Source organism: Triticum aestivum, chromosome 2B (assembly GCF_018294505.1).
Source record: "Triticum aestivum cultivar Chinese Spring chromosome 2B, IWGSC CS RefSeq v2.1, whole genome shotgun sequence".
NCBI lineage: Eukaryota > Viridiplantae > Streptophyta > Magnoliopsida > Poales > Poaceae > Triticum > Triticum aestivum.
In genome coordinates, this window is record NC_057798.1 from 795,899,304 (window position 1) to 795,912,444 (window position 13,141).

The following is a 13,141-nucleotide window of genomic DNA, read 5'->3' on the forward strand; positions in this document are numbered from 1 at the left end:
CATGTGAATATTTTCTACGTTGTATAAATATTTCTTTGAATTGCACAAAACATTTATTTGAATTACGCGAACATTTTTTACATTTTGTAAAATAACACATCCATTTTTTGAAACACATGAATATTTTCAAATTTCACAAAAAAACTAATGCTATCAATATTTTTCTAAGATTACTCTAACAAATTTTTTACACTGTTTCTAAAATTCATAGTTTAATATTTTTTTGTTAAGCTATTTAGTTCTTTAAATATATGAATTTAAAACATTTTTATAATGTGAAAAATATATAAAAACAAACAAGTAAGAAAACAGAGAAGGAAAATGAATTAACCTTCATGATGCTACTTGGGCCGGCCCATTAGTAACAATGCTGAGGCGAGGCGAGCTTGTGTTTCACGGCAGGCGAGACACAACAACTCCCAAACTAGAAGGGGTGATTGGGACCTCGATTGGGTTAAAGTAATGTACGACACGGATCTATAGGAGGCTGGATTTATGGGCAGAGGGACCAAGGAGAGGCTCACAGACGTGGACGGGGATGGATTTTGAAACCAGTCTGTTCAAGCAAGGATGGCGTGGCGGCGGCGGCATCCTCGTGGTGGACCTGTGTCCTCGGGCTCCGCCGTTGCGACGCGTTTGCTCCAGCGTCGGCGCGGAGCTTGGGAGGTAGTGCAGGAGCGGATGCAGATTGTGGTCTGCATCGACGACATCTGGAAGAGGGGACATGTGCTGGGTTCGTGGTTCGTGGATGGCAGGTATGGTTTCCTTCCGCGACATCTTAGTCGCGGTGGGGTGCCAGATCTGGAGGTCTAATTCGGTCAATGGTAAGGGCTTCACTTTTGGTGAGCCACCTTGGAGGTCCGCAAAGCTGCATATCAGCGATGGAGCCGCGTCGAGCTCGGGTAAGGAGGTGATCCATCATTGTTTTCTTCGGTGGATGTTGTCGTGGTGTCGGAGGCAGGTGATGGGCGTTGGTGTCAAGCTCGGAGATGTTCTGCTATCTTTTCAGTTTTGTCATGTCGGTCCTTGCGTGACTTGTATTTTAATCTTTATGATATGAATGAGACACGTATTACCATGTAAAAAGAAGACGTGGACGGGGACTGTATCAATGGTTCTAACGATTCAAACAAATTGGACCAAATCGGATGGAAGGAAATCAATCATATTTTTTTACAATACTTGAAACATAATATAGTCGATGACACGTGGGACGGAACTGTGTCAACGTACACGCAGTCTTCTTCTCTTTATGTTCACAAGATGACACATTGTGTCATTGGCCCAAAGCCCAACTGGAGCCAAGAAACGAAGCAACTTATGAGCAAGGCAGAAAAAGACAAGTGGGGACTTACGAGTTATTTGAAAGATGTTTTTCATGAATTATCTACAAGTGATTATGTTTGTATGCCGTTTTATATTTTCCCTGTACTTATTAACGACAAACAACAATGATCATTGCCCATGTCTTTCTTTGGCGATACATAAGCCGTCTGGTTGAAAAACCAAATCGATTCTAAGATATTTTTTTTCATACTCCGGCAGGGATGATAGCAAACCCAACCGCACCCGCCACCGCAAAATCAATCCCCTCCCAGAATCACATGAGCAGGGGCTGAAAGCTGGAAGAGATGAGAAAACACGACATCCGGCCAGGCCGCGGGGGTGAAGGGCTAGGAGAAATGGCAAAACACACCATCCGGCCAGTCCGCAATGGTGAAAAGCCAGCTGAGAAGCCAAAACGCGCCATTTGGCTCGCCACACCGGTCAAAGGTGGAATAGCCGGGAAAATACACCATCCGGCCAGCCGCAACGATCAAAATCCAGGCAAACATGGCAAAACACGCACACCCCACTTATTAGAATACAAGCAAATGGAAGCCCGACGTTTGCATTGCGTTTGATCAATGACTATTTGAAGAATGTTTTACTCAAGCTTGTCAATGACTCGCTGCAAAATGAAACAAGCTCGCCATTAGTAAGTTTGCTACATGAAACAATATCTGATGACCCGCCGTTAGTAACAATGCTGAGGCGAGGCTAGCTTGTGGTAACAATATCAAACATCTAGTAACAAATAAGAGTGTTTTTACTCAAACTTATCGATGACCCACTAGCCGTTTGAGGCGAGGCTAGCTACAACAAAGAAGGTAAGCTTACTACATGAAACAATATGATGAATGCATTCAGACACGGTCCATTCATACACAAAGGCATCCTTTGCACTTCTGCATGCAGAGGCCGGGGCAAACCCCCTTTTCGGAAAGGAAAAAAGCACTTCAGCGTAGTCACTTCATTGGCGCAAAGACCAATTGCAGCCAAGAAGCAAAGCAACTTACGAACAACAAAGGGACAGAAAACAAATGCAACCGAGGATTTAGGTGAACTATTTGAAGGATGTTTCTCGTCAACTGTGTGGAACTGACCATGTTTGTTTTGCATTTACATTTGCCTTGTGTGTCTACTAACGGCATAAAACGATAACACTTCTGCTTTAGTACACCTCCTGAACACATCAACAGTTGAGACCGGCTTGTACCCCTTTATAATTAAAGGCATGATGGGCATTAAGAAATAATTAAGTCAAGTTTAACCCTATTGAAACCCGCATGACTCATTTAAATCTGTGTGTGTCGTACACTTGATACCGTCGTATCCCTATGAATCTATTACAAAATAAAGTCTAAAATAAACGAGCAAATCTTCGAGATCTTCAAACTCTTTCTTCTTCCATGACACAACCTTATACCTTTTTTTAAGGCAGTCGTAACCACAGTTTATTGCTATGGTTAGATGTTATCATGTATCTCATACGATTCTCCCATATACTCTAGAGTTTATTGCTACGGTTAGATATTATCTCATTTAGATGTTATCTTATTAACTATTTTCATGTATCTGCGGATGGTTAATTACATAGATGTTGTAATCATAAATGTGTTGTTTGTTCAAGTAAGAACTAACACATTACGGGTTAGTTCATGCGTGATTCTTTCTTGAGATGGTGTTGACAAGTATAGTACCTCTCTTGTCAACCACGGATCCCGATTCAATTAATTGTACTAACTCGTATTCATTCCATCTGCTAGTACTACTACTACTCGCTGGTGATCCCTCGTTAGAACCGTCACGGATTATCGATCGATCATGCATCCGTCCATCCCTCATCATAATACTAGAATCAAATCAGAGCAGAAATAGTCGTGCAATCCAATCATGCAGACACATGGTGACTGGTCACAAGCCGCATTGCAAACGCTCTGAAAGCTACTTTTACTTAGTAGGACCTGAAATTTCCATGCAGATCATCACGGCTACAGGGGGTAAGAAAGGAGTAGCAAGCAGGCAGGCAGGCAGGCTAGCTCTTGCCGCCCTGCCTGTTGGTGGTGGCGTTGGCGTTGGTGTTGGTGTTGGTGTTGGCGGTGTTGGCGTCGGCGGCGTGGAGGAATTGCAGGAGCACGGGGCTGTTGCAGCGGGGGCACCGGGGCGGCTCCGACGAGAGCATCACGTACATGAGGCACCGCGGGCACCCCGCCACCACCATCGCCTTGGCCTCCTCCTCGTCGGACGACACGCAGGAGCTAGCCGGCGACTGCGCCATGCCGGCCATGGATATCAGCTCCTGCCTGTCTATCACTCTATCTAGGTTAGGCAGGTGGGTGGTGTGCACTGGCGACCACTGGCAGGGAGAAAGGAGAGAGAGAGAGATGAGTGTGCTTGTGCTGCGGAAGAATGGCGTGCCACCTTGCTGTATGTATTTATATAGTGCTTCTGCTGTGCGCGCGTCCTGGGGTGGAAGAGCCCAAGAAGAGGGGGTCACTTGAATGCACCAACAGCGAACGGCTTCAATGTTTGCGTCCTCCCCTGTCCCGCTCGACTTTGGTTCAAATACTTGTACTCATCCTCGCTGTTTCTCTTTGCTTCTCCAAACAAGTGGATAAAATGGAAATGCGGGGATGAAACAGAGCACTGAAAACAAACTGAACCAGAGAAACACATGCACCGCTATGTCTTTCCCTTCGCTAAAATTAAGGGTGGTGAAGAACCGAAAATATCCACAAAGATATACAGTTGACACTTCGCAGCGGAGGTGGTCATAAATAGTGTCACTGCAGGAGTAGTTGGCCACATAACAGAATGAGTTACATAGATAACTACTCCCTCGTAAGAGGGTAGGGCAGCGGTGCCAAAAATGCTCTTATATTATGGGACGGAGGGAGTAAATGGTATTTACTGGCTTGTGCGCTCTCGGAATCACTCAGAATAGATTTAGTTATAGAACAGCTGAGTCGTGCCAAAGTAAGAATCAACTAACGGTTCACCCCCTCTATCTCAACTTCAAATTCATCAGAATTGAAAAACATATAGATATTTTGTCTGTTCAAATATATCACTATATATAGCAGGCAAGCCTTTGTACAGCACTGCCGCCACTATGGCCACCTTCTCGATCCCAGTTACAATCCCACTAGAGATTCCAAAAGCCCATTTCCGAAGGAAATTAAAACAAAAAGGAGATTTCGATTTGTTGCCCACCTGTGGTGCCATTTCCAGTTACTGCCCTGTATGAACAAAGATATTCCCAGGCCCTTCCATCTTACACCCATTAGGATAGGGCAACATCTAACAACTTCACGAAACTAGACACAGCCTCAAGCCTTTGCCACCTTGACTGTCTCGCAGGGCAGAGGCTGCAATGCCGAAAGAAATATTATTCAGAAAAAATGTGCAAAGAGAAAGAAATTCTTCGCAGTATTGATGATGGTCTAAAAATATTCTGTACAGCACTCCTGGCACATCCTTGTCATCCAAAGGACATTAAGTGGCACACTGAATACAAAATACTGCAGCTACATTGAGGTTTCCTAGCAGGAATTTATGGTGCGTGTGAATGCAGATGAAGGCAGCTTAAATAACGCGCATAAATGGAGGACAGGAATTTTTGGAGCATGGTTCCACGCGCACCCGTTAGAACAGTAAATTCAAAAGAAAAAAAAACTAGGAAAAAAATAAAAACTGATTTTTTTTTTGTAACATACATAGTCTACCGTATACTCGTGTATGAAGTTTCACGAAGAAATGGCGTCCGTCGTATTCTAGGCAAAAATGACAAAATCCAAGCTATACTAAGAAACACAGTTTGATGAATGGCAAGGCCCTGAGTGCATTTTCTTCAATAAGGATACCACGGGTGTCATTACTTCACGAAACTTGGCACATGAGCAGAATAGTCGATCAAGTTCGATACCCCAAAATTTTAGAATTTTTTAAAAAAAATTCTAGTGTGTGTGTTTTTTTTCTGATTTTACTATTCATGTGGCATAAATGGAGCACTGTGTTATCTTGTGGGCAGGACTTGAATGGGGGGTGGGGGTGGGATGGAGACCACTCTTGCTTGAATCAATGAAGAAAGATGGACTACTCGTACCAGCCAGGCCAGCTACGAGTTTACAGACACACGCCAATCTCAAGAAACTGGGCTCGTAAGAAGCGTATTAATGCCGGCTTGTGCAGGCATTCAGTTCAGCCCAGCTTGGACTCAGAGGCGTGCATTTCCAAGTGATGCTGAGCCGGGCTGTGCCAAGTTAAGGCTCGTTTCATTGAAGCTGCTGTACTGGAAGATGCCAAATCTTTAATGGGAGAGCAGTCATCATCTAGTAGCACTTGATTGGACTTGTACTTCAAACTCTATTAAGAGGGGAATTCCTCCATTGAATCTGCCCAGAACCACAATAATGTACTCCCTCCCTTCCTAAATGTAAGTCTTTGTAGAGATTTCACTGTAAACTGCATACGGATGTATATAGATGCATTTTAAGTTTAGATTCATTTATTTTGCTCCGTATGTAGTCCATCTAGTGAAATCTCTACAAAGACTTATGTTTAAGAACGGAGGAAGTATACTACTCTAAGACACCGACGAGACAACAATCTATGCTCCTATTTATCTTTCTTTCTTTAATATCTCCTCATGGAGGCAATGAGACGCTTCATTCCGCGACATATTATCAGTATTCAGATTATCTCGCATTTTATGGGCGTATAGTACACCACAGTTGCCCTAAAGCAGTTAGGAGTCATGTGCTATGAAATGCTGAGATTACAGAACGGTTGTACACATACTGTACTGCCCTAAACCAGTTAGGAGTCATGTGCTATGAAATGCTTTACTAAATGCCCATCAAAGCAGTGGTATTCACTACTCAGCCATGGGCCTAAAGTCCTACAGAGAAACATAGATATATGAGCTCCTTGCGTCCGATTCCTAACATTTGAATGCTGTGAAGTGAGAACCCAGATTTTCCCATAGCAAATCAAAATCAAGCTAAAAATTGGTTGTGGATGGCTAATACGCTAAAAAAAATTATGCAAATGTCTGGCTTTAACCTCCATTACGAGTATAAACAAGCTGGACTCTAGTAAAGGATAGCATAACAGAAACAAACTTGCCCATACCTCACGAATATTTACCTACGGCAGTCACTGTTCTGTACAGGAACACACATAACTGAGCAAGCTTGGTCTGCTGCTAACTTGCAATGACAGACTGAGCCCTTAGCGCCAGTAGAACTGTTGCTGACTGTCGGCAGCTCTTGAAAAAATACAGCTGAAGACAGACAGCCCATGCTTACTGCACTGTAAGATTCCAAACCCAACTTTTGGGTCGTCCACAGATTGCCGACCTGTAATTCAAGAACAGGGTTTGTTCAACGACGCTGTCGTTTCGGACAAAAGAAAAATAGTTTCTCTGGAACACTGCTTTCAGAAACTACAAAACTTAACATGACTAAAGATCGTTGCAAACTTCCTTTTCCTATTACATCAGTCTAGATAAAATTTTGGACAGACAATTAATGATAGAAATGTATACATAATGTTTGTGTATTTATTAGCATCCAGAGAAGGTAGTGGTATATTTCCCACAAGCATACACATACCTTGTTAGGTAAACTCCGGCAGAGCTCACGCAAAGCAGCTCGGGAGTGCATACCATTAAAAGTTGGTTACAGGTTGTCAGTTATCATCAGCTTCTTGATTCTCATCACCATCGCTAAAATCAGAATCACTGGAATAATCTGAATCCCCAGTGCTTACAGAATCAGAAACCTCTCCTAGAACTTCTAATGAATTCCAATCAGGAGGAAATATTCTTTGAAGTGCTTCAGTTAGTGCGCCACCAGTCATCTCAATCTTGTGAAGCCATCTCGACCAGTGAACGGCGGTGCGCATATCAACAGTCAAATCATTCTCAAACATTTCTCTACAAACACTCAAGATTCCTGTGTAGGTGCTTCCCTCCATCACAGTTGCCCTTGAGAGAAGTGAAGTTACCAGGCAATGATAAGCAGCCTCATCAGGCTTCAGCCCCGCCAGTTTCATCTCTTCAAAACATTTCAATGCTCTGTCTGGAAGTGACGCCCTTGCCCAACCTTTAATCAAGGTAGTATATGTCTTGAGATTAGGTTTCAGTCCGACATCTGCCATCTCATCTATCACCGTTTGTGCCCTCTACAACAAATCATTTAATTAAGATAAATCAATGGACAGCGTGCAGAGAAATGTCCAAGAGAAATATGTTTCCATTTGCAAATTTCCAAACTGTAATACGATGCAGCCATGGAGGGTAAAGTTCATTGTGCTAGAAAATGTGTACTCATGATTGTCACAAGGAATTGTACTATCCTTGTCGGGCTATCTCCAGCACCCAGTAGCAATAGGCTATAAATTAAATAAGTAGTGCAAAATTTTCATACCTGCATGTCTCCTGCTTTGCAGCATGCATTTATGTAGGAGGTATATGTATGAATGTTCGGAGGGACTCCATCTTCTTTCATCTGCTTCATTAAGTCTGCTGCCTCCCAAACATCTCCCCTCCGAGCCCACCTAGAGAAAAGATCAGTGATTAGTAGACAAGCAAAAGGAATTGCCTAAAATACTTTGTAAAATATACCATAAATTATTTTGCGGTATGCCCCTGCAGAATACTGTAGAACTAATTCAATAAAGAACAACCATGATAGTTTCTTCATCTCTGAATTAGAACTTGGCTAACTAGTTCTACAAGCTCCACTAGTCATGAAAGGAATACAGGTGTCACTGAGTTACTGAGCCAGCCAACAAATAATAAACCAGCAGAACTGTAGGAGAACAAGGTTAACGGATATTGGTCAAAGAGCTTATCTAGAGTACCTACCCATCAATCAGAATGTTATATACAAATGTATTCCTTGATATCTTCTGAGAGCTCATCTCCCGGGTGACTGCTAAAGCACTCTGCATTCTCCCTGATTTGCAACAGGCCCTTAGCAGCGTCTCGTAAATGTAGACATCAAGTTTTAGACCGCCCTCTTTGATCTTCGTGAAATATTCAAATGCCTTTGCAATATCCCCAGTAGCAGCATAACCTCTCATAATGATTGTGTATGTATGTTCATTTGGCGTAATACCAGCAATATACATCTTGTTAAGCACAGAAACAGCCCTTTCAACCTACAAAGACAAGTAAAGGAAATGACAACAGCGCATGGTTTAAGTTTGAAGAGCTTCAATGTATTTGAAAAATACCTGGTTCTTTCTAATTAGCCCATGGATAAGAGCATTGTAAGTCATTACAGTGGGAGCACAACCACTTCGTCGCATCAAATCAAGAATATCCAAAGCCCTTTTCATATCTCCAGCAACTGCAAACCCCTCTATGATTGGCCTAAATGCTCTATTTGATGGTTGCATTCGTTCTTTCTGCATTTTTTCCAGAATGCGAATAGCTCGATCCATATTTCCCATCTTACAAAATGCTTCTATCAGCAAATTGTATATGGCACGATCAGGCTGAAGACCGGATTTTAGCATTTCCTCAAATATGCGGAAAGCATTTGTGAAGTCGTGTAAATGGATAAATCCACTTATCAGCATAGAGTAAGTTTTGTTGTTATGCTTGATTCCATATGACTCCATTTCATTGCTAATAGCTATAGCTTTAGCGACCTTACCAATCTGTACGAAAACACACCAAAAAGTGGCATCAGCGACTGTCATCATAGAGTGCAATGCAACATGCACAAAAATGATGCTCATATATTGTTGGTCTATACTGTAGGGCTAGATATTTTTTTTCTTTTTATACATTTTTTGTTTCATTTACCTAATTGCATGTTGAAACTATGATTTGTGAACATGCTAGAGAGTACTGGATGTATAAGACATTATGAAGCAGATAAGTTCATCAATAACTATCAAGCACGTAATAGCTTTATCAACTTTACGGCCCCAGCCTGGGACAATTCCTCAGATAACATCACTTGCACATTATCTGAACAACAGTTGCACTTCAAATATCTTACATAAGAAATCTTTCTTCCATTAAAGCTGCCAGACACTAGTATAAAGAACAAAGAGCAACAGAAAGCAAAAGAGAAAACCCTAATCAGCTAGTTTTACACATTTAACACAAAGGGAAAAAGATAGTAAAAGGCTTTTTTTGCGGGGAAGTAAAAGGCTATTCCGCAAGGCAGCGACCCACGCAGGCAATGAAAAAATTGGAAAGGTATAAGCTAGAATTTTACCTTGACATACAAATTAATAAGGCATCCATAAGAAATTATTGATGGTGTAAAGCAACATTCCTGCAAAATGAAAAGTAAATAACCAGATCAAAAAGGATGTGACACACAATACTTAATCCACCCCAAACCCAAGAGCTTCAAAATGTATTGTAGGTTCAGGAAGGAGAAAACAATAATGTAAGAATGCCAGCCAGCTCAATTAGCCATGAGATGTCATTTCCCACTATAGACTATACCTTCAGCCTTTCAAACACAATTAGACATTTCTTTTCATCTTGAATGATAGTATATCCATGCATCATACTGTGATATGCATCTATGGGAGCGTCTATCCCATCCTCTTCCATTTCACGGACCAGCTCTTCAGCTCTATCCATATTGCCAGACTGGCTGCAGAAAGTACATATACTTGAGTGCTAGATCGATACTATATGAGCTACAAGCCGATATTACTACATCGCCAAATAGGTAACATATTAGCATCATAATCATTTCCCATATAATAGTTATCTCCATTTGAATTTTGAAGGGCCTGATGAATCTGGTAACACTAACCAGTGGGCATGTATGATGTTGCTATATATGATCCCATTGAGATCCCCTAGGTTGGTCTTAGCCTCTTTGAACAAGTTGTCTGCAGATCTTCCGAAAGAAGAGAAAAGATATTAGCAAGAAGCCATCTTGGGCTGAGAAATAGAGACATGAAAAGTCAAGTGACATGGTACATAAAGAAAATGTCTGAATCTGCCAAATGCAAAAGTATTGTTATAAATATCAGAAGTTCTGAATAAAGGACATAAGGAGCACATAGAGCATGGCTCCAATGATTGAGGGAGGAGAGGGTAGGGGGTTGGTTACTCACTGAGCATCATTGATTTTGCCGAATCCTGAAATAAGGATACTGTAAGTAACAATTGTCAGCTCAATGCCCTCAGCTTTCATTTCTTCAACACATGACAGCGCTCCACGCATATCTCTAGCAACTGCATAAGCGTGAACAAGGCTGCATGAAATGAATAAAATTTAATGCAGGGGAGAAGCCAGCAAAGTGAAGCAATCAATCTATAGCAGCACCACAAATGTTGAAGTATAATAGCAATGTGACTACAACACATTATTGAAGGATTTTTATTTTATGTTAAAAGAATTATGACTGGAGCACACCATATATGTAAAGCAATTTTTGGAGATGTGACCTTTTGAACTACCTGCCTTTGTATGTCACTATCTGCATCGATAAACTTTTTCAGTTCACATTGGCAAACTGGTAATAAGATGGCAACCTATTCTGTTTATGAGTCGTTCACTACTAATATTTCCTGAGTCACCTTTCATTTTGGTACCATGCAGTAACATGTTCGTGATCAATTTACATGTAATTAATTTCACAATTTGTCTATTTCATAAAGTTGTTTGCATAAGACCTCTGGCTTTTATTTTATCCTACATTAGTCTGCCTATCATGGGAAAGAAAACAACCGAAAAAATGTAAGTAACAGCTAAAATGCACCTACCTTGTGAAGACAAAGGCATTGGGTTCTATTCCTCTTGCTCTCATGTTCTCAAAGGTTGCTCGAGCATGATGCTTATCACCCCGCTTGGCATAATACACAATCATCAGACCAAATTCTCTCCTTGATGGCTGAAACAATCAAAACAGCAAATATAAATGGAGCAAATCAAAAGAATTCAATCACAATGAGACTCAGGCGATTCTATCTTCTGCGCAATAAAAAAAGCAGCGAGCATCAACTAAACCAACATTATTTTACTTTTTCAGCCCTGCATATCAAGTACTCCCTCCGTCCTAAAATATAAGAACGTTTTTAACACTAGCATAGTGTCAAAAACGTTCTTATATTCTGAGACAGAGGGAGTAAATTGCTGTGCAACTTCCTCTTGGGTGCATAAATATCATTATCCAGATTTTCAAACATGAAAGGATCGATATGAGTTGAAACACAGTTGCTTGCACGCACAAAAATACAGGGTCGCTAACTCTTAATCAATTCATATAATATCTCTTCCTGCACATGGCTACAGCTTACAGAATATGCAGAAAATGCAGAATGACTACAAGAATTGTTCATGTAAATGAAGAACACCTTGTGGAGCAGCTAATTTTTCAACAGTCAACTAGCCAAATACTTGGGAGCTTGAACTTTGATTGAAATTGCAGATGACATCAAAGTAAACAGCATAGGCAAGCTGTGCACCAACTGCATTAGGCTAATGAGATTTACAAAGGTGAATCTCCAGTGTGTGTACTCACAGATCATCTCACACTAAAAGGACAACTAGACCACCATCACATTATTGTGCAATCGGCATTCTAATGGAGCTGTTCGACACCACATATCACGGCATGTTAAGATGGCATATCTGTGCAAGCGCAATTAGCATCACTGGAACTACTCCTAGCACAGAATTAACAAAGCTGCGGTGGTTTGGAAGGCCACCTTGGGGATCCTCTCGAAGGCGGAGACGACGGCCTGCCAGTCCTCGGGCCGCGACTCCACGACCCTGCGGAACTCGCGGCAGGCCTCGTCCCTGCCGTGGTGCCACGGCGACGCCGCCTCCTTCCCTTGGCCGTGGTCCACCCAGCGCGCCCGGTCCTCCGCCCTGGCCCGCCCCTTCCTCCCGTCGTCGAGCCGCACCGTGAGCGACCTGCCCCGGAAGTCCACCCCGTCGACCTCCGCCGCGCGCTCCGCCGCGGCCTCGGCGCCCTGGCCCTCGGCGTCCGCGTCCGCGTAGTAGAGGAAGCAGAAGCCGGCGTTGCGCTCCGGGTCGTCGTGGGCGCGCACCAGCTCCACCTTGTCGAGCGGCCCGAACTGGCGGAAGAAGTCGGCCACCTCCGCCTTCCGAGCCCGCGGCGGCAGGTTCCCGACGAACACCTTCCCCTTCTGCCGGAAACGCTCGTCCGCGCCCTCCTCTTCCTCCGGCTCCGGCTCGGGCTCCGGCTCCACTGGCGGAGGCGGGGGAGGAGGGTGGTGTTGCCGCGTCCGGGGTGGGGGAGGGGGAGGGGGAGGCGGGGAGAGCTTGCTGGAGAGCCATAGCTTGGAGGAGAGCGGGTTGGGGAGAGGTGGGGGAGGCGGGGGCGGCGGTGGGGGTGGAGAGGGTTTGGGGGGCGGTGGCGGGGGCTGGGAGGGGCGGCGGAAGGAGGCGGCGGCGGCGGAGGAGGAGGAGGAGGAGGAGAGGGGCTTGAGGAAGAAGGGCTTGGGAGGGAGGAGGTGGGGCGCCGGGGAGGCGGCGGGGGCGGTGGGCAGCGAGAGGAACTGCATCGGCATTGCTGAGGTGGTGCGGCGGAGAGTTCGAATGGCCCGGGAAGAACGAGGATGCCAACGCAATCGCGGCCGAGGATAAGGCGGGGGCCGGGGCAGGAGGAAGAAGATTGGGGGGAAATGCATTTAAGAGTTTTTTTAGGGAATATGTTGTAATTTTTTTATATCAAAAAGTCTATGACACTATTATTACATGCATTTTGAAAAAAAGATGAGTTGACATGTACTTTGACTTACACATTTGCCAATCATCATGTGACTAGTCAGTTGATTTTTGCTTTGACTGAGGCCGAAGAT

General features: G+C 43.5%; 2 protein-coding genes across 3 annotated transcripts; both read right to left on the minus strand.

Moving 5' to 3' along the window:
- Positions 1-3,249: 3,249 nt before the first annotated feature.
- Positions 3,250-3,806, minus strand: LOC123042825 (protein GL2-INTERACTING REPRESSOR 1). Its single transcript, XM_044465200.1, has one exon. The coding sequence runs from the start codon at positions 3,608-3,610 to the stop codon at positions 3,359-3,361; it is 252 nt and encodes an 83-aa protein (XP_044321135.1). The 5' UTR covers positions 3,611-3,806; the 3' UTR covers positions 3,250-3,358.
- Positions 3,807-4,300: 494 nt separating this feature from the next.
- LOC123047494 (pentatricopeptide repeat-containing protein At5g04810, chloroplastic) lies at positions 4,301-12,927 on the minus strand. Of its 2 annotated transcripts, none has more exons than XM_044471063.1 (12): positions 12,023-12,927; positions 11,078-11,205; positions 10,426-10,566; positions 10,119-10,205; positions 9,800-9,953; positions 9,564-9,623; positions 8,566-8,994; positions 8,195-8,490; positions 7,755-7,884; positions 6,939-7,509; positions 6,457-6,716; positions 4,301-4,691 (listed from the first exon to the last, which is right to left on the minus strand). In XM_044471063.1, exons 1-10 carry the CDS (start codon positions 12,848-12,850, stop codon positions 7,015-7,017), a joined length of 2,748 nt encoding a protein of 915 aa, XP_044326998.1. In that variant the 5' UTR covers positions 12,851-12,927; the 3' UTR covers positions 4,301-4,691; positions 6,457-6,716; positions 6,939-7,014. The 2 variants fall into 2 exon arrangements, with proteins under 2 accessions (XP_044326998.1, XP_044326997.1); XM_044471062.1 differs by having other exon boundaries at positions 6,457-6,683; positions 12,023-12,926.
- Between the last annotated feature and the right edge of the window lie 214 nt (positions 12,928-13,141).